Consider the following 15,427-nt stretch of genomic DNA (forward strand, 5'->3'; position numbering starts at 1 on the left):
AAAGGGTTTCATTTCAGACAAAGGATTAACAGTGGGCTGCTGAGAGACAATATAAAATAAACAATGGATTTTTTTTTTTTCTTCCGCTGAGAATCACATAAAGCTGCTTTAAAGAATTCCCAGAAAAGATATCCTCTTTTAACTTTCCAAGAAACTAATATGTTCAATGTATAGATGTGGAGTGATGAAAGCGTAGATATGCTTGTGTATATGTGCAAGTACGTGTGTGTAAAGTGAGTCGGTAAATAGGCAAATGTTATCGTGAGAAGTAATGTGTGAATCAGTGTGATACAGACCACAAATGGAAGCTCAAATGTCCAGCAGTATAGTGACATTTTTCAAATCAATGTAAAATAAAGAAATAAATAAAATCTTCAGATCAACAAATTAAAAAAAAAAAGTTATCTAACAGGAAAAGAGGCAACTTATTTAACTGGCAAAAATGAATGCATAATAATAATAATAACTAATGCTTGAAAACTAATAATTGTCCTTTATCATGCTTCATGTGCTTTTGTTATAAGAATGTTCACTTTTTTGTAAAGCACTTTATTTGTTCAAAACGTGATTTGTAAAAAACAGAGCTATACCATTGAGTAACACTGAAATGAACCCCGGAATTGTTCTGAACTATCACAGGTATCATCAAAATAGACTTAAAGGACTGACCTTGGTGACAGCAGGATACCCAGCAGCCACTTCACCAGAGCAGTAGGGCCTTTCTTCATGGGAAACTTCAACAGAGGAAGCCCACTGGTCCAAATACCCACTGGGTGTGTAGAGACCACAGTCTCTTACACCCGTTTCTCGCTCAAAGTCTTCACACACCCCATCACCGTCATAGTAGTAACATCTACTCGGCTCCTCTGCAGTGAAAAAATGCAAAGAAACACTGAAATAGTGAAGCAACAATTTACATTTTGTGATACAAAACATGTCTCTCTAGTAAATGAGTCCTCGAGGCTCAATGAGACTAACCTGTATAAAGAAAGGTTGAATGAATGGAAAAAATATGCACCGCCATCCAACTTTTTATTTGGCTGGCAGATGTGATTTGACATACACCAAACTTTTTTTTTAATCTCTCACTTTGTCATCTGTTTTTGGATTTATCCAAGTTTTCTAATCTTGGTTTTATTGCAGTACAGCGCAAGTGGACCAGTGAAAGACGGGGGAGGATGCTAAAGGTGTAGCTGAATATAGAAGCGGGAATGTAAGGGAATTAGCGAAACGACTGTAAAAGAGAGCATGGTTAAATGTTAGCATGACTGAATACAAATACAGAGAGGCGGAGAGGGAAAGGAAGGGGACGGACAAAGTCAAGGAGTAAAAAAGAGATAGAGAAGTATTTTTCCAGACATCCCACCCAGAGTTAAGGTCTGGAACTGAAAGCTTATGTACTGGAGGAGAAGGGAGCTGAGCAGGAAGGTTGCCTGGGCCTCATTGGTCTCAGCTAAAGCAGCGTCAGCCGGTGGGGTTCCAGTTAGGGGGAAAGGCGGCATTCTGTGCCAAGTTGGCCGGGGCCTCCTCCTTGAAATTCCAGCCATCCCCAACACGGCCAAAAGCTCAAGTCAGTTCTGTGCTCTGGCAACGGTGAAACGAGGGGCTACCAAGGGGGGCATATAGAAAAGCCTCCTGCCACTCACTAAGCAGGAACAGAGGCAAACAAGTCGGGAGAGAAGTGAGAGTGAGACAAGAGGAAGTTCAAACAGTGTTTAGTGAAAGGTGCGAGAACAGAGGGTAGAGCGTGAGCTAAAGAGAGAGGAGGCGTGAGAGGATGAGACAACACTAAAAGGTGCATTGATGTACTGTATTATCTGAATTTGGACAAGGATAGAATAAACAGATAACGGAAGAGTGGGAATGTAACCGCAAACAAGAAGAGCAGCGGTTGGAGGCAGCAAAACGTTAGGAGGCGAAAGAGATAAAATTATAGAAAGATAACAAAAACTACCTCCAGTGAGCATGAGTTTAGTTTAGTTTAGCAAGAACTGACAAACTATTTGCGTGGGGAAAGACTCAAATCTAATTTGAAAACGGTCACTTGAGTTTTGCTTTTAATCTTGTTTGGATGTCACTTAAGTGATGCAGATTTTTTTTAAGTTTAACTTAAATATAAAAAGCATTTACCAGTCTAGACTCTGTCTACATATTTAGATGGGAATGAGCCCGTTTGAGAAATAACCAATGAGACTGTAACTTCTGAGTTTCATCAGCTTCAGATATAAATCAGCTCTACTGTGAATAGGCTGTTGAAGCTCATCCCATGGTAGCACCTTGGAGCTGTTTACTTAGTGTCAAATCTCCATCCAGCGTTTTCTTTCACTGTGCAGCGCCTTAACAAGCAGCCACTCTCTCTCACACGTATACAGATAGATCAACTTAACCTTCTGTCGTTAAAGTGTCTGTTTTCTGCTCCAAGCTTTAGCTGTATCAGTCTGTTGCTGTTTAAAAAAGTTGGACTCACTTCCACGCAGCCAAGTGTATCGCATCGCAGTTGGTGGAAAAACTTACACTATGAGACTTGCATCCCGATCACAATCGTTATGCAAAAAAAAAACAATTGGTTCATCCTTATAAATCAATACTACTATTGTCACAAATACTTTTTTTTTTAGTATATGAAAACCTGACCCATAAAAATGAGGGGAAAGGACAAGGTTTTCTCATTCTGTCGTTGCTTCTGGTAGGCGAAAAAATCTTTTCTTTGATGGAAGTGGACCAGAACATTTTAGGAAGTCAAAGGTTAAATACAGGGTGTTACTCATAGATGCACGGCAGATAAACTGGCTCTCCAAATAATTTGTAATATTCCTCCTTACAGCAGACAAGAAACAGCAATCGCTTACATGATATACGAACTCTGACAGCAGATTTGTCTTTATGACTTACCAACACAGTTGAAGAAGGATTCTTTCTTGCACTGACTTGAACAACCATCCCCATTCATGAAGTTCATATCATCGCATTCCTCTCCTCTGGAACTAAAACAGGCAAGAAACAGTAGAACATAAACACATGCACTAAGAAACTCCAATACCAAATTAAGCACACCAAAAACATGTTTAAATCCACGTATTTTTGCATTTGTAAACGTGCTTTACACATCCTATTACCTTTGGATGTGTCCATCTCCACAGTAGGGCGCCCCGAGTTCATGCACCAGCGGTGGAGAGGGCTCACTCTCACTCCGACTGGAGATAGTTTGGATCTGGTAGGTGTACACAACATGCGGCACAACATCCCTACACAGAAAATGGCAAAAATCACAGTAAGATTATTTGTATGTGTAATTTCACACATAGAAATACTGCACTGGTGAAAATAAAAAACACTAAACCAAGCTCTGTGGGGAACAGATTGATGGCTTTGTTGCGTTTTGTTTGTTCTAAACTTCCTGCTGGCTCATTTAAAAAGCTATATATTTAGTTATACAACTGTCCACCAAATGTTTGTTTTTTTGCCTTTATTCACTTTAAAATCACCGGATTCTTGTTATGTTTTATTGGGAAATATTTCTATAGGTTAACAGTCAGTCTCATAATTGGGTATTTTCAATTTAGCTTAAGTCTTCTGTTTCAGGTAATTATCACTATGAAGCTGAGGCCAGTTACAGGTTTAAAACTGAAATTTAAAATTGTAAAACTATTGTGAAATCAAACCAAATAAAAAGTTCAACCCAAACAAACAAAAATGTCGTAATTTCTCTGAGACGTTCTTTTTTATAGTTTACATTTCTGGTTTACGGTTTTGGATATTTGTTAAGGATTACGATTTCTTATAAACCTTGTTTTTGTTTCTCAAAGATTTGTTTAGTATCTGTGTTATAATATGCATTAATATGATAACTTATTGGGGTAAAAATGACATTTTCAAAATAACTCGCTCAATATGCTTAAAGTTCTGATTGGAGATTAAATCTTTATAAAAATATGTGTACATCTGTGTAACTTTGGAAGAATTCAAAGAAAACTGACTTTCTGTGTAAAGAAAGAATGTTTAAAAAATGCTCTCAATGATAAATTATAAAATAAATACTGTTTGCTACTGTTTGGTAGCAATAGCTAACACAGCCTGGAACTGGTCCATACCCAATAAGATCCAGGCTGTGTTATGTTTTACCGCCTGCTTTTCTCATGTTTTTTGTTTTTTCTTGAACTGTACAGTTTAGAATTGCTTAATGATTACACTTTTGTGAAGGCATAAATCACATTATTTTATGTGAACTATCAAGTGTCATTGATGATATAGGAATTTCCACTGCAATGACCTTACTCCAGCTAAAAAATGGCACAACATATTACATGGTTCAAATGAGTAGCAGTGCATTTTGCGTATAAATGTTTACATATTGCAACACTTTGCACTAATGACGGCAGCCTGTACACACCCTAACATACTAACAATAGAAAGCACACAGTCACATAACGGTTGCCTTCAGACTTTAACAAAAGCACATTAGTTTAAACTACTATTCCCAATCCTGCTGTTTAATCTCCTGTGAACGCCATGACAACACCAGGAGCCAACACTCTGGCCAACTTGTTCTGGCTCCACAATACCCCCATGCCAAAGTCAGCAGTTAAAGCAAGGAAGTTTTTTTGAGTGATATTCGGGAAAGCTATAAACTTTGATGAGCTCTCAGTTGGAATTTTGGATTTCTAATGACTAAGTAAACCAGAAATCGCTCAAACAAAAACTCGGAAGAAAAATTATTATCCTGCAGAGCCATGAGGAAAACTCTTGCACACATGAACAGCCTAAAATGATAAATTTCAAGTGTGTTTGCCAACACACATGGTTGGTTCTGCTTTTTAAAATACATATTAAAAGTTCTAAACAAAGAGATTTGACTGAATAAAATTGATAGAACAAATGTCTTCTGTTCCAGTTTTAAGCTACCGTCAACCACTTCTTCTTCATCATCTTCTTTTTTGGGCTTTTCCCTCTTCAGGGGTCGCCACAGGAATTCATCATCCTCCATCTCACTCTGTCCTCTGCATCCTCTGTCCTCACTCCAACTACCTCCATGTTCTCTCTAACTGCATCCATATATCTCCTCTTGGGCCTTCCACTTTGTCTTTTTCCTGGCAGCTGCATTTCTAACATCCTTCTACCAATATAACCACTGTCCCTCCTCTGGTCCAAACCATCTCAGTCTGGCCTCTCTAACTTTATCTCCCAGTTGTTCAACCTGTGCTGCACCTCTAATTATCTCATTCCTAATCTTATCCATCCTTGTCACTCCTAAGGAGAACCTCAACATCTTAATTTCTGCCACTTCCAGTTCTTTCTCCTATCTTTTTGTCAATGCCACTGTCTCCAGACCATACAATATAGCTGGTCTCACCACTGTCTTGTAAACTTTTTCTTTGACCTTTGCTGACACCCTTTTGTCACAAATTACTCTTGAATCTTTTCTCTATCCACTCCATCCTGCCTGGACTCTCTTCTTCACCTCTTTACCACATTCCCCATTTTCCTGGACAGTGGACACCAATACTTGAAGTCCTGCACCTTTGAGACCTCTGCTCCTTGTAGCCTCACTGTTCCACCAGCTTCCCTCTCATTCACACACATGTACTCTGTCTTACAGACTTTCATTCCTCTTCATTCAAGTGCATACCCACATCTCTCCAAGTTATCTTCCACTCGTTACCTGCTCTCACCACAGATCACAATGTCATCTGCAAACATCATAGGCCACGGGGATTCCTGCCTGACCTCATCATAAACTTGAGTATTTATCTTTTGACACAGTACATATTCAGAATACAAAAACATCAATAGAAACAGATAATGATTAGCTTGGTCTTCTGCTTATGTTAAATCTGGGTTATCATGCCATAGAATAAGCATGATTTTGGTATTTGATTGGTAAACAAAGTTTTTGATCAGCTCCACCTAAATAGCCCTTGCATGGGAATGTCATCAGGTTACAGCCTTTCAAGTCTTTCAGTGAATCATTTCAAAGGTATTAATGTTAAATTTTGCTTTTCTGATGGTTGTCTGCTTTGTTAAGTGAGTGTTTGTAGAGCAGTACATGCTAACCAGCAGCTGGGCCCACTATTTGGGCTATCAAATAACTGTAGAATTTGTGCAAATAACTCGTGTCAAATTGACAGCAATGTTAAGGCTCAATAAATAGTTTGCATTATCCATTGATTTTTTTTTCTTGATTTTTTTTATGGTGACAGCAATGAAAGTAACCTGTATGAATAAAGGTTGACTGAATTAATTAATCCACTAATGCCTTGAAACATTTCAGAGAGCTATGTACAACAGGTGGGGTAATAATGGTTCATCATCTTTCATTAAAATCCTCCTATAAAATATCTGAACTCTGGCTCTGAGCAGTTGTTTGAGTGAATGTCAAAACAAAAATGCTGAGGTTTGATTTCACAATTAAGCTTGGTTTTATTTTGCAAGTCATTTTGCAAATCTCGCTGTCAATTACTGTGTAGCTGTTTAACTCAAACAAGGTCTTCAACATCTTGAAAACGTTCTCCGTTTTTTTGCATTTAGAAAATTGTTTGAGCCTCAAAACAGTCTCGTCAGTCTCATAAAATCAGTTTTAGTTTCAGTCATGTACAATGAGTATAAATCAGCCACCCATTTCATTGGTAGTTAATGATGGTTACATGTATCCTTGGTGTTCAACGTGTCTCTGCTCTGTGCACTGCAATATTTGGATGTAGAGTTTCTAAATTTTGCATAAAATTGAACATGTGTTTTAAACTTCAGTTTAAAGGGTCAAAGGGCTGTTCCATACAGTGAGATAACAACTGCTCAGCATGGCGTTCAACATGTTCCCAATTAGATTTGTGCTCGTTTCCCCCTGCGACCTAACTACAACAGGTCATGTTAGGTGCTGCCATCGGCAAACAGCGCTCGAAAGAAACAATAATTACATGATTATTTTCATTCCCTATTCAAAATGAATACAAGATACCACTTTTCATTTAAAACTGAATATATATCACATGAAAATGTTCTTTTAAAAAGATATTTTACAAATAACTACTTTAGTCACTGTCATTTTCTCACGTGGTAGGCAGCTCTTGTTCTTTTCTGTTAATGCAGATTTTCTTGTTAAGATTTCATGTGTAAAACAAAGTTTTACTTTGGCTCGCTTTTTAAATTTGGCCCAAGATACTGTATTGTTTTTGGTTTTTTTTGTTGTTTTTTCTTTCTAAAAACAATAAAGGGTGATTACACATTAAAGCATTTACAAACATGTGTGCCTGCTACCAAGAGCAAGAGGAACACGTGTGCGTTTCTGTGCTGCTTATCCGCTTTGTGATTCCACCTTTACAGATGTGTGTACAAGGCTTGTGAGCTTGCATGTAAATGTGTTTCCATTTTTCAGCTCCTTGATGTTTTTGGCAGAAACACGTCAGATGGGAAAAATAGATAAGCGTGAGGAAAATCTTTTCTTTGAGCCTGCAAGACCCACAAACATGGCTAAACTCCCTTTAATGGTTTGGCACGCTGTCGTGCATTAGAGGTAAATTTTTCACCTATCTACAACGTACTGTTACATAATTGGAATAATAAACACGACAATGAAATTTAAAATGCATTAAAAATGAAGTGAAATTCTGCAAAGTAACTGAAAATTTCAGCTAAACATAGTTTGGTTGTTTAGTCTCAGCTTCATGAGGAGACATTATTTACATTATTGAAAAAAGCTAAATTGTATCAGTGATTGATTCATCTGAAGGCCATGACTATCTCCTTCATCTTTTTCACATTGATGTGAAGGTTGTTCTTCCTGAAACAGCTCTCCAGGTGTTCCACCTCCTGCCTGTAGCTGGACTCGTTGTTTGTGATGCATCCAACCACCGTTGTATCATCTGCAAATGTTACAATATGACAGCCTGGATGGGTGTGCAATCATGAGTGAGCAGAGTGAACAGGAGGGGGCTCAACAAACAGCCCTGGGGGGAGCCATTTATGAAGGTTATGGTGGAGGAGGAGAAGTGGTGGATCCTCACTGGCTGTGGTCTGTTTGTTAAGAAGTCCAGGACCCAGATGCATATGGAGGGGCTTAGTATTATTGTGTGCAGTTTGTCCATCAGGGTCTGGGGAATCATGGTGTTGAAGGCAGACGTGAAGTCCACAAAGAGCATACAGACCTAGGAGACCTTCTGCTTCAGGTAGGTGAGAGCAGTGTGGACTACAGGGGAGATGGCATCCTCTGTTGATTGATTCTTGCGATATGCCTACTAGTGAGGGTTCTTGCTGATGTTGATGGTTGTTTTGATTTGGGTCGTGACCAGTCTTTTGAAGCATGGCGACTATCGGAGTGAGTGCTAGTAGCCGATAGTCATTCAGACCAGAATGTGTGAGAGAAGCAGAGTGTGCTCTACTCACACAAGAAAAGATGTTGGTCAGGCTACTTCTTGTTGTGCCATTAACTCTAAAATAGTTATTGAATCAAGTGTTTACTTATGTAAGTAAACATAGATGTTTAACCACCTGTTAAAATACACCAGAATGCAGGAAATAACATCTACTTTATTCAAAATTTTCTGAGTGAGGACCCCCAGACCCCCCACCCCACTACAAATGCTTCTGGCACCAATGGATGCCTGGACCACCTCAACTGACTTCTTTTCATGCAAAGGAGCAGTGGCTCCACTCCAAGCTGCCCCCAAATTATGGAGTTCCTTACCCTATATCTAAGGCTAACGCTACTGGCCACCCTTCGAAGGAAGCCATTTTGGCAGCTTGTAATCTGGAATCTTGTTCACTGGTAAATCAAGAGCTTTGCCTTTTGACTCAGCTTTTTCTTCACCAAGATAGACCGAAGAAATGCCCACATTACTGACGATGAAGCCCCAATCCATCCATCAATCTCCCGCTCTATCCTACCATCACTCGTGAACAAGAGGCCCAGATACTTGAACTCCTCCACCTGAGGCAAACACTCTCCCCTGACCCAGAGGGGGCATTCCACCTATTTCAGGTTGAGAACCATGGCCTCACACTTTGAGAAGCTAACTCAAACATTCTTCTAACATTGTGAATGCAGGCCACAGAATGTTTCAGAAATAAATGTAAGGCATAATCTCTCCTATAATCTTCCCATCAGAACAGAATGAGAAGCCAGATGCATAGTATTGTCCAGCCTTGTCTCAAAATGTTTGTTGCAACATTTTTCTAGGTTCTCAGTTATACAAACATGGAACATGGAACATGGAATTTTGCAACAGAGTTTTTGCATTTTTTATTGTATTTATTTATTTTTTTGCTTGGGAGGTCTTCCTTAATACTTCCATGACCCCCTCATGTCTCCTCACCCATTACCATTCATCCCCATCCCCTTCCCAAGCCAAGTAATAATTTACCCCCTACTGATACAACCTCCCACCCTGTGTCTCCTCTTTACGCTTCACACTCTCCACCATAATTTACTCTGTCACCCTGACCTCCCAGCCGTTAGCCATTCCAAACAAACCACCACTCACTGATGGAGCCAAAGGAGCCAAGATGTCAACCATCCTTCTTATTTTTTGCCCCAGCTTAGATGAAGGCCAGTGAGCTGACAGCAAGAGGTCAATCACCCCCCAACCCTCAACCACTTCATCTAACCTCATGGAAACATTTTAGAAAAAGAAGTAACTTCCTGTGTGGTCAAAAAGTTTTCAACAGCTGAACCAAAGTTATTATTATTATTGTTTTTGTTTTTGTTGTTGTTGTTGAAAAAGAATATGGTAACAGGCTCATAAATCTTTTTGAATTAACATAATAAATCATTACATTGTTGAGATGTTTTGGCTCAGCTACGCTTATAGTTTTATTGATAAATACATGTTTATTTATTGAACAGTTACAGTGTAGTACTATAACACGGAGCCTGTTTTTAGCCTACTCAGTCAGTTTAAGGAGTGGCATGACATGCAAACAGACCCCAGAACATAGGCACAGCCCGCTGCCTGGTTCTGCATCCAGAAGCCAAACATTATAGTTCATAATGATCAGACCCAAAGCATTCTTAAAGAAGTCAACTTACAACAAATCGTATAAACTTGATGACTTCGATTTAAAAATATTATACAACTCTTTTTGGTTGTATGAGTGAAAAGAAAAATTCATGACTGAAGCTATCATGTATTGCATACTGAGCTTCTCTGACAATCTAACAGACAAGATCTCACATGGTCTCATAAGAAAAAATATACAGCCATTGCCACTGACTACTACCACTGGAATGCAACCACAGCTAGTGAAATGTGCCACAGTAGTAAAACTACGTACAGTACATCAACAGCCAGTGAAGTGTGCCAAAACCTCCAAATAAATACATCCCATACGGTAGGCACCCTTCCACAGATCCTTCCATTTAACCAGGAAGTTGTGCGCAGACACATTATGGAACTTAGATGTCATCACTTCATCCTGGATAACATGCACACCCACCCTTTTGCCTCTTATCTAGTACTTTCCCTCTCATGCGAATCCCACTGATGGCACGATAGAGAGACGCAACAGTGCCATGTAGAGCACAATTTTGATCAAGTCAGCACATTCTGGGAAAAACAGCAGTAGTTTCTCAACACAGTGTGCAGATAATACCTTCAACAAGTCATCTGTTTGCCCTTGCTTCATGGAACATAGGAAACAAAAAATGTGGGCAACAATTGACCTGTGACTTAGGAAATAAATGTTTGGAAAACAGATTTAAAACTGCAGAAACAGCAGTGACTTGCAAGTGTTCCAGCAAGTTTTAATAGGGATTTCTGGTATAACATGAGCATATTTTAGCGGATATTTTCCACAGAAAAATAAAGACCTTTTACTGACAGCTCAAAAAAATAATAATGGTCTTGCCTCACAGGAAAGCAGGAAACTAAGCAATCAGCAATTTTAAGTTAAAAAACAAAACTGCTGTTCTAACTTAACTAACTAAAATGTTTAAATCTTAATAAAAGTCTAAAAGTGTTGACATTGTTCATTAGAACTGACTCACCTGTCTGTAAATTGACGAGTAGGCTCATTTAACATCAGGCCATGTGGTGAATGGCTGAAGGCTGGTTGGCGCAGCAGGCGATATCGTAGCGGCTGGCAGTGCCTGCAAAGCATGCAGTCTGGCTTGGATGCTAATAGAGTGGCATCAATCTCCAGGTGTTGCTCCATGGTGTAAATTTGTACTCCATTAACCTTTTCTACTATGTCCAGTTTCAAAGTCAATGGAGTATCACAAAAAACATTACTGGGGCCCAGTGAAATGTTGTTCCCATTGACAGTCAGCAGCAAGATGTCATGAATTGCAGGCAACGCTGTTTCCTCAGGACTGAAAAATGTGACCCACACAGTCAGGGAATCAGGTACCACCGGTTGCAAGAACTTTAGCTGAAGCATGCAGCCGTTGGGAGGGCACTCTGACAGACCAACAAGACCTTGCTCAGTCCCTGCGTTGGGACTCCACGTGCGCACACTGGGTTCACATGGTTGCTCCACATCTGGAGGGCCTATGGGACAAGTTAAAAAGACATGTAAACAACATACAGGCTTTAAAAAAAGATCCAACATTATCATATTAATTGGCCAATCAAAAAAAAAAAATAAAAATTGGTATTGAACAACAATGTGTGGCCCTGTGATGGACTTGCAACCTGTCCAGGGTGTACCCTGCCCTTCGCACAGTGATTGTTGGACATGGACACCGGCGACCCCCGTGACCCAAAATGGAAGAAGCGGGTAAAGATAATGGATGGATGGATGGATGGATGGATGGATGGATGGATGGATGGATGGATGGATGGAAGGAAGGATGGAACAACAATGTTTTTCACTTAAAATCAAATAATAATGCAAATCAATGGATTTTTTTTTTTTTTTGTGATGAATCTGTAATTTCCCTCTAAACAAGTAACATTTTCTTTATCTAACTTTTCACATTAATACCATAGCTGGATGATGACAGAGACAGAATTTTACACCAGTCATGTTTTTGGTGTTTTTGCAGGTCTTGCAACATCAAGGTTGAGGTGAAACTAAGAGTTCATTGTGAGTCCATCTGCAGAGGAAAGGCAGAGCTGAGGTGTGTAGCTTCTGAGAGGGGCCCTGCACAGGGTTCTCACTTCAGCGCAGTCATTACAACCTCAAACAGTCACACTCCTGCCATATTTGGAGTCCACACACAGCTAATGCGCATTATCCCAAGTGACGTACACTAACATTCATCAAGCCCTTTTTGAAGCCAGCAAGCGGCAGACACTATGTTCTCCCTCGATTTCCTTTAGTGCAATTCCAAGCTGGCAACCAACAAAGCCATTTGCTAACCTCATTTCTGGGCACCATGCAAAATTCCAATGTTTAATCAAGTGAGGATTGAATATGGATTCCAAGCCACATTATCTCAACACATTTATTATTGTACTGTATGTGTGTGTATGTGTGTGTGGCCAGAGTGAAGGTGATTTAAAAAAAAAGAAAAGAAAAAAAGAATGAGTTGATGGAGAAGAGAAGAGATAGAAAAAGTGGGGGAGGCTGGAAGAGAAAGAACTAAGGTACTCCAAGAGCTTGGCCGCGCTCCGCTCATGTAGTCCTGACTTTCTGAGTATATTTTCATTAGGGTTGCAGAGAAAGAAGCTGTAGCCACTGAAAATATTTTGTAATGTCAGCTGTTATGATGGGCTGCCCTCTTGCTTTGGCGCTGCAGCTAATGTTATTGAAGATTTAAGCGGAGACGGAGTAAAGGTGTCACCCATGTGTGTAACCTAAAGCAAAATAAATTCTATTACATCCAAGCAAAAGTGTACCTGTGATTGACAATCTAATCCATGATAGCAGGGGATCAAAACCACAGTGATGTATAGCTAAAATACACCTGGATGTTGATAACGCTGCAACCAGTCATATAAACTGACTATGAAAAACGTTTCAAGTCCTCAGGATCACAACATTTTAGCCACCTATTTACAGCTGTATCTAAAATAAATGTAAACTAAAATCTAAAATATTTTGTGGCATCGCTACAGAAACAGGAACAGTAACTAAGTGCAACAGTCTTGTTTTCTTGAAGCTGCAGGTTCAAGCCCAGGTAGCAACAAGAAGGGCATCCGGTGTAAAACAATTACTAAATATTTCATGTGACTTTAATCACTGTGACAACCCCTGCAGAAGGGAGCATCTGAAAGTAAAACAACATAAAAACAGGAAATGGTTTCAAGATAAAAGAACCATGCAGACCTAAGATTTATAAGAACCATTCTGACTGAAGAGAGACCATGTTTCTCCAGTTTTAGCTTCTCTCCATTGACTCCCTGTCAAACACAGAATAGTATTCAAAATCTTACTTCTAACCTACAAAGCCCTCAACAACCTAGCTCCATCTTATATTACAGATCTTATTGTTCCAAATTTTCTTAACTGAGCACTTCACTCTCAGACTGCAGGCTTACTTGCGGTTCCTACAGTTTCCAAAAGCAGAATGGGAGGAAGAGCTTTCATTTATCAGGCTCCTCTCTTGTGGAACCAACTTCCAGTTGCCTTTCAGTGCCCTGAGATGACTTCTGTTGTGACTTGTCGCTATATAAATAAAGTGAATTGAATTTAATTAAACTGACTGGAAAAAGTATGTTAACAACAACCATGAATGACCTTTAAATAACTATCATGGATTTCTAGGTTGTTTTGGACCATCTAGGAGTTATTGCCAGGAAGACCAAATGAAAGATCTGATTTGGTTTAATCAAACAGACAATCAAAAATGTATTAGGCATAAGTGACAACAGATGTGTTGGAGACAACTTTAATTAAACTAATCTATGTCCTTGACTTTAAATAAATCACTGAAATCTTTGTATTAAAAGTTATCTAAAAATCAGACTATTCTTTGACAGGTTTTACTGCAAAGCAGATTTTTGATCATAGATTTATTTTAATCCAGAAGACCTTTTTTTAGTACCTAAGCATGCTGGGTACAAGTGCTGATTACAACTTATTGAGAAAAGCTCTCGTTGATGAAAATCTATTAAAACAAACTGATAATATGATGAAACAAAAGTCCTTAATAGCTACTGGAGTTTGCTAACTGTCTTATTATCCAGTCCTGAGAAAGCAATGGATAAACAAACGTGGATTCACCCAAGCATGCTCCCTTTATGCTTTCTAAGAAGTATTATCTGGATCTGGCTTTTACTGACTAGGACTTATTGCCACACAGTGTTACACATTTATTCACTTAAAAGGCTGACATCAATTCCCTCCAACCTTTAGCCTTGACATGCAGACAAACAAGGAGACACTTTGCAGACACTCAGATGCATTTCATAGGAGTAAAATGAACTACTGCTTGGAAATTCACATCTTGACACAGTGATTAAAGCATTATCCCAATATCTACATAAAATGATTATGTTGAAAATGACTTGGAATTAAATAAAAAAACACAGTTTCTATTTATTTGACCAATATTTGCTTTTGAGAGCTAGATTATCACACAGTAATCTAATGCATATTCAGTTAAAAGTAAAGAAGAAGGACATAAAGTCAATCAACCAACCAAAACAAATAAATCTATATTTGTTTTTCTTTAAATAATATGGTAAATTAGGGCAGGGCTGCCCATTGTCACCTATTCTGTTCATAACTATTATAGAGAGAATTTATTGGTTCAGTCAGGGGGCGGAGGGAGTCCGGTTCAGTGGCCTCAGGATTCCATCTCTGCTCTTTGCAGATGACGTGGTCCTTTTGGCGTCATTGTGCCATGATCTTCAGCTCTCACTGGAGCTGTTCGCAGCCGAGTGTGAAACGGCTGGGATGAGAATCAGCACCTCCAAATCTGAGGCCATGGTCCTCAACCAGAAAAGGGTGGATTGCTCTCTTCAGGTCGAGGGGGAGGTTCTGCTTCAACTGGAGGAGTTCAAGTATCTTGGGGTTTTGTTCATGAGTGAGGGAAGAATGGAGCATGAGATTGACAGATGGATTGGTGCAGCATCTGCAGTATTGCAGACTCTGTGCTGGTCCAATGTGGTGAAGAGGGAGCTGAGCTGTAAAGCAAAGCTCCCAGTTTATCAGTTGGTCTACGTTGCCACCCTCACCTATGGTCACAAACTCTAGGTAGTGACCAAAAAAATGAGATCATGGATACAGGCAGTTGAAATGAGTTTTCTCCGCAGGGTAGCTGGACTCTCCCTTAGAGATAGGGTGAGAAGTTAAGTTATCCGGGAGAGACCCGGAGTAGAACCGTTGCTCCTCCGCATCGAGAGGAGCCAGTCGAGGGGATTTGGGAATCTGGTAAGGATGTTTCCTGGGCACCTCCCTAGGGAGGTGTTTTGGGAATGTCTGACTGGGAAGAGACCCCGGCGAAGACCCAGGACACGCTGGAAAGACAATGTCTCTCATTTGGCCTGGAAACACCTTGGAATCATCCCAGAAGAGCTGGAAGAGGTGGCTGTGGAAAGAGATGTCTGGG

The 15,427-nt window shown here is 39.7% G+C and overlaps 1 protein-coding gene across 1 annotated transcript in view; it reads right to left on the reverse strand.

The window, feature by feature from the left end:
* The window catches only part of pappaa (pregnancy-associated plasma protein A, pappalysin 1a), a 108,744-nt gene that overhangs the window by 62,831 nt on the left and 30,486 nt on the right, over positions 1-15,427 (reverse strand). The window contains exons 3-7 of the mRNA XM_037692009.1: positions 11,914-11,918; positions 10,976-11,477; positions 3,117-3,245; positions 2,893-2,984; positions 670-866 (exon numbers count right to left, since the gene is read on the reverse strand). Of these exons, the coding sequence (XP_037547937.1) occupies positions 670-866; positions 2,893-2,984; positions 3,117-3,245; positions 10,976-11,477; positions 11,914-11,918 (925 nt within the window). The remainder of the gene's footprint in view (positions 1-669; positions 867-2,892; positions 2,985-3,116; positions 3,246-10,975; positions 11,478-11,913; positions 11,919-15,427) is intronic.

Source organism: Nematolebias whitei, chromosome 18, assembly GCF_014905685.2.
Source record: "Nematolebias whitei isolate Nwh7 chromosome 18, NemWhi1, whole genome shotgun sequence".
NCBI classification, from domain to species: domain Eukaryota; kingdom Metazoa; phylum Chordata; class Actinopteri; order Cyprinodontiformes; family Rivulidae; genus Nematolebias; species Nematolebias whitei.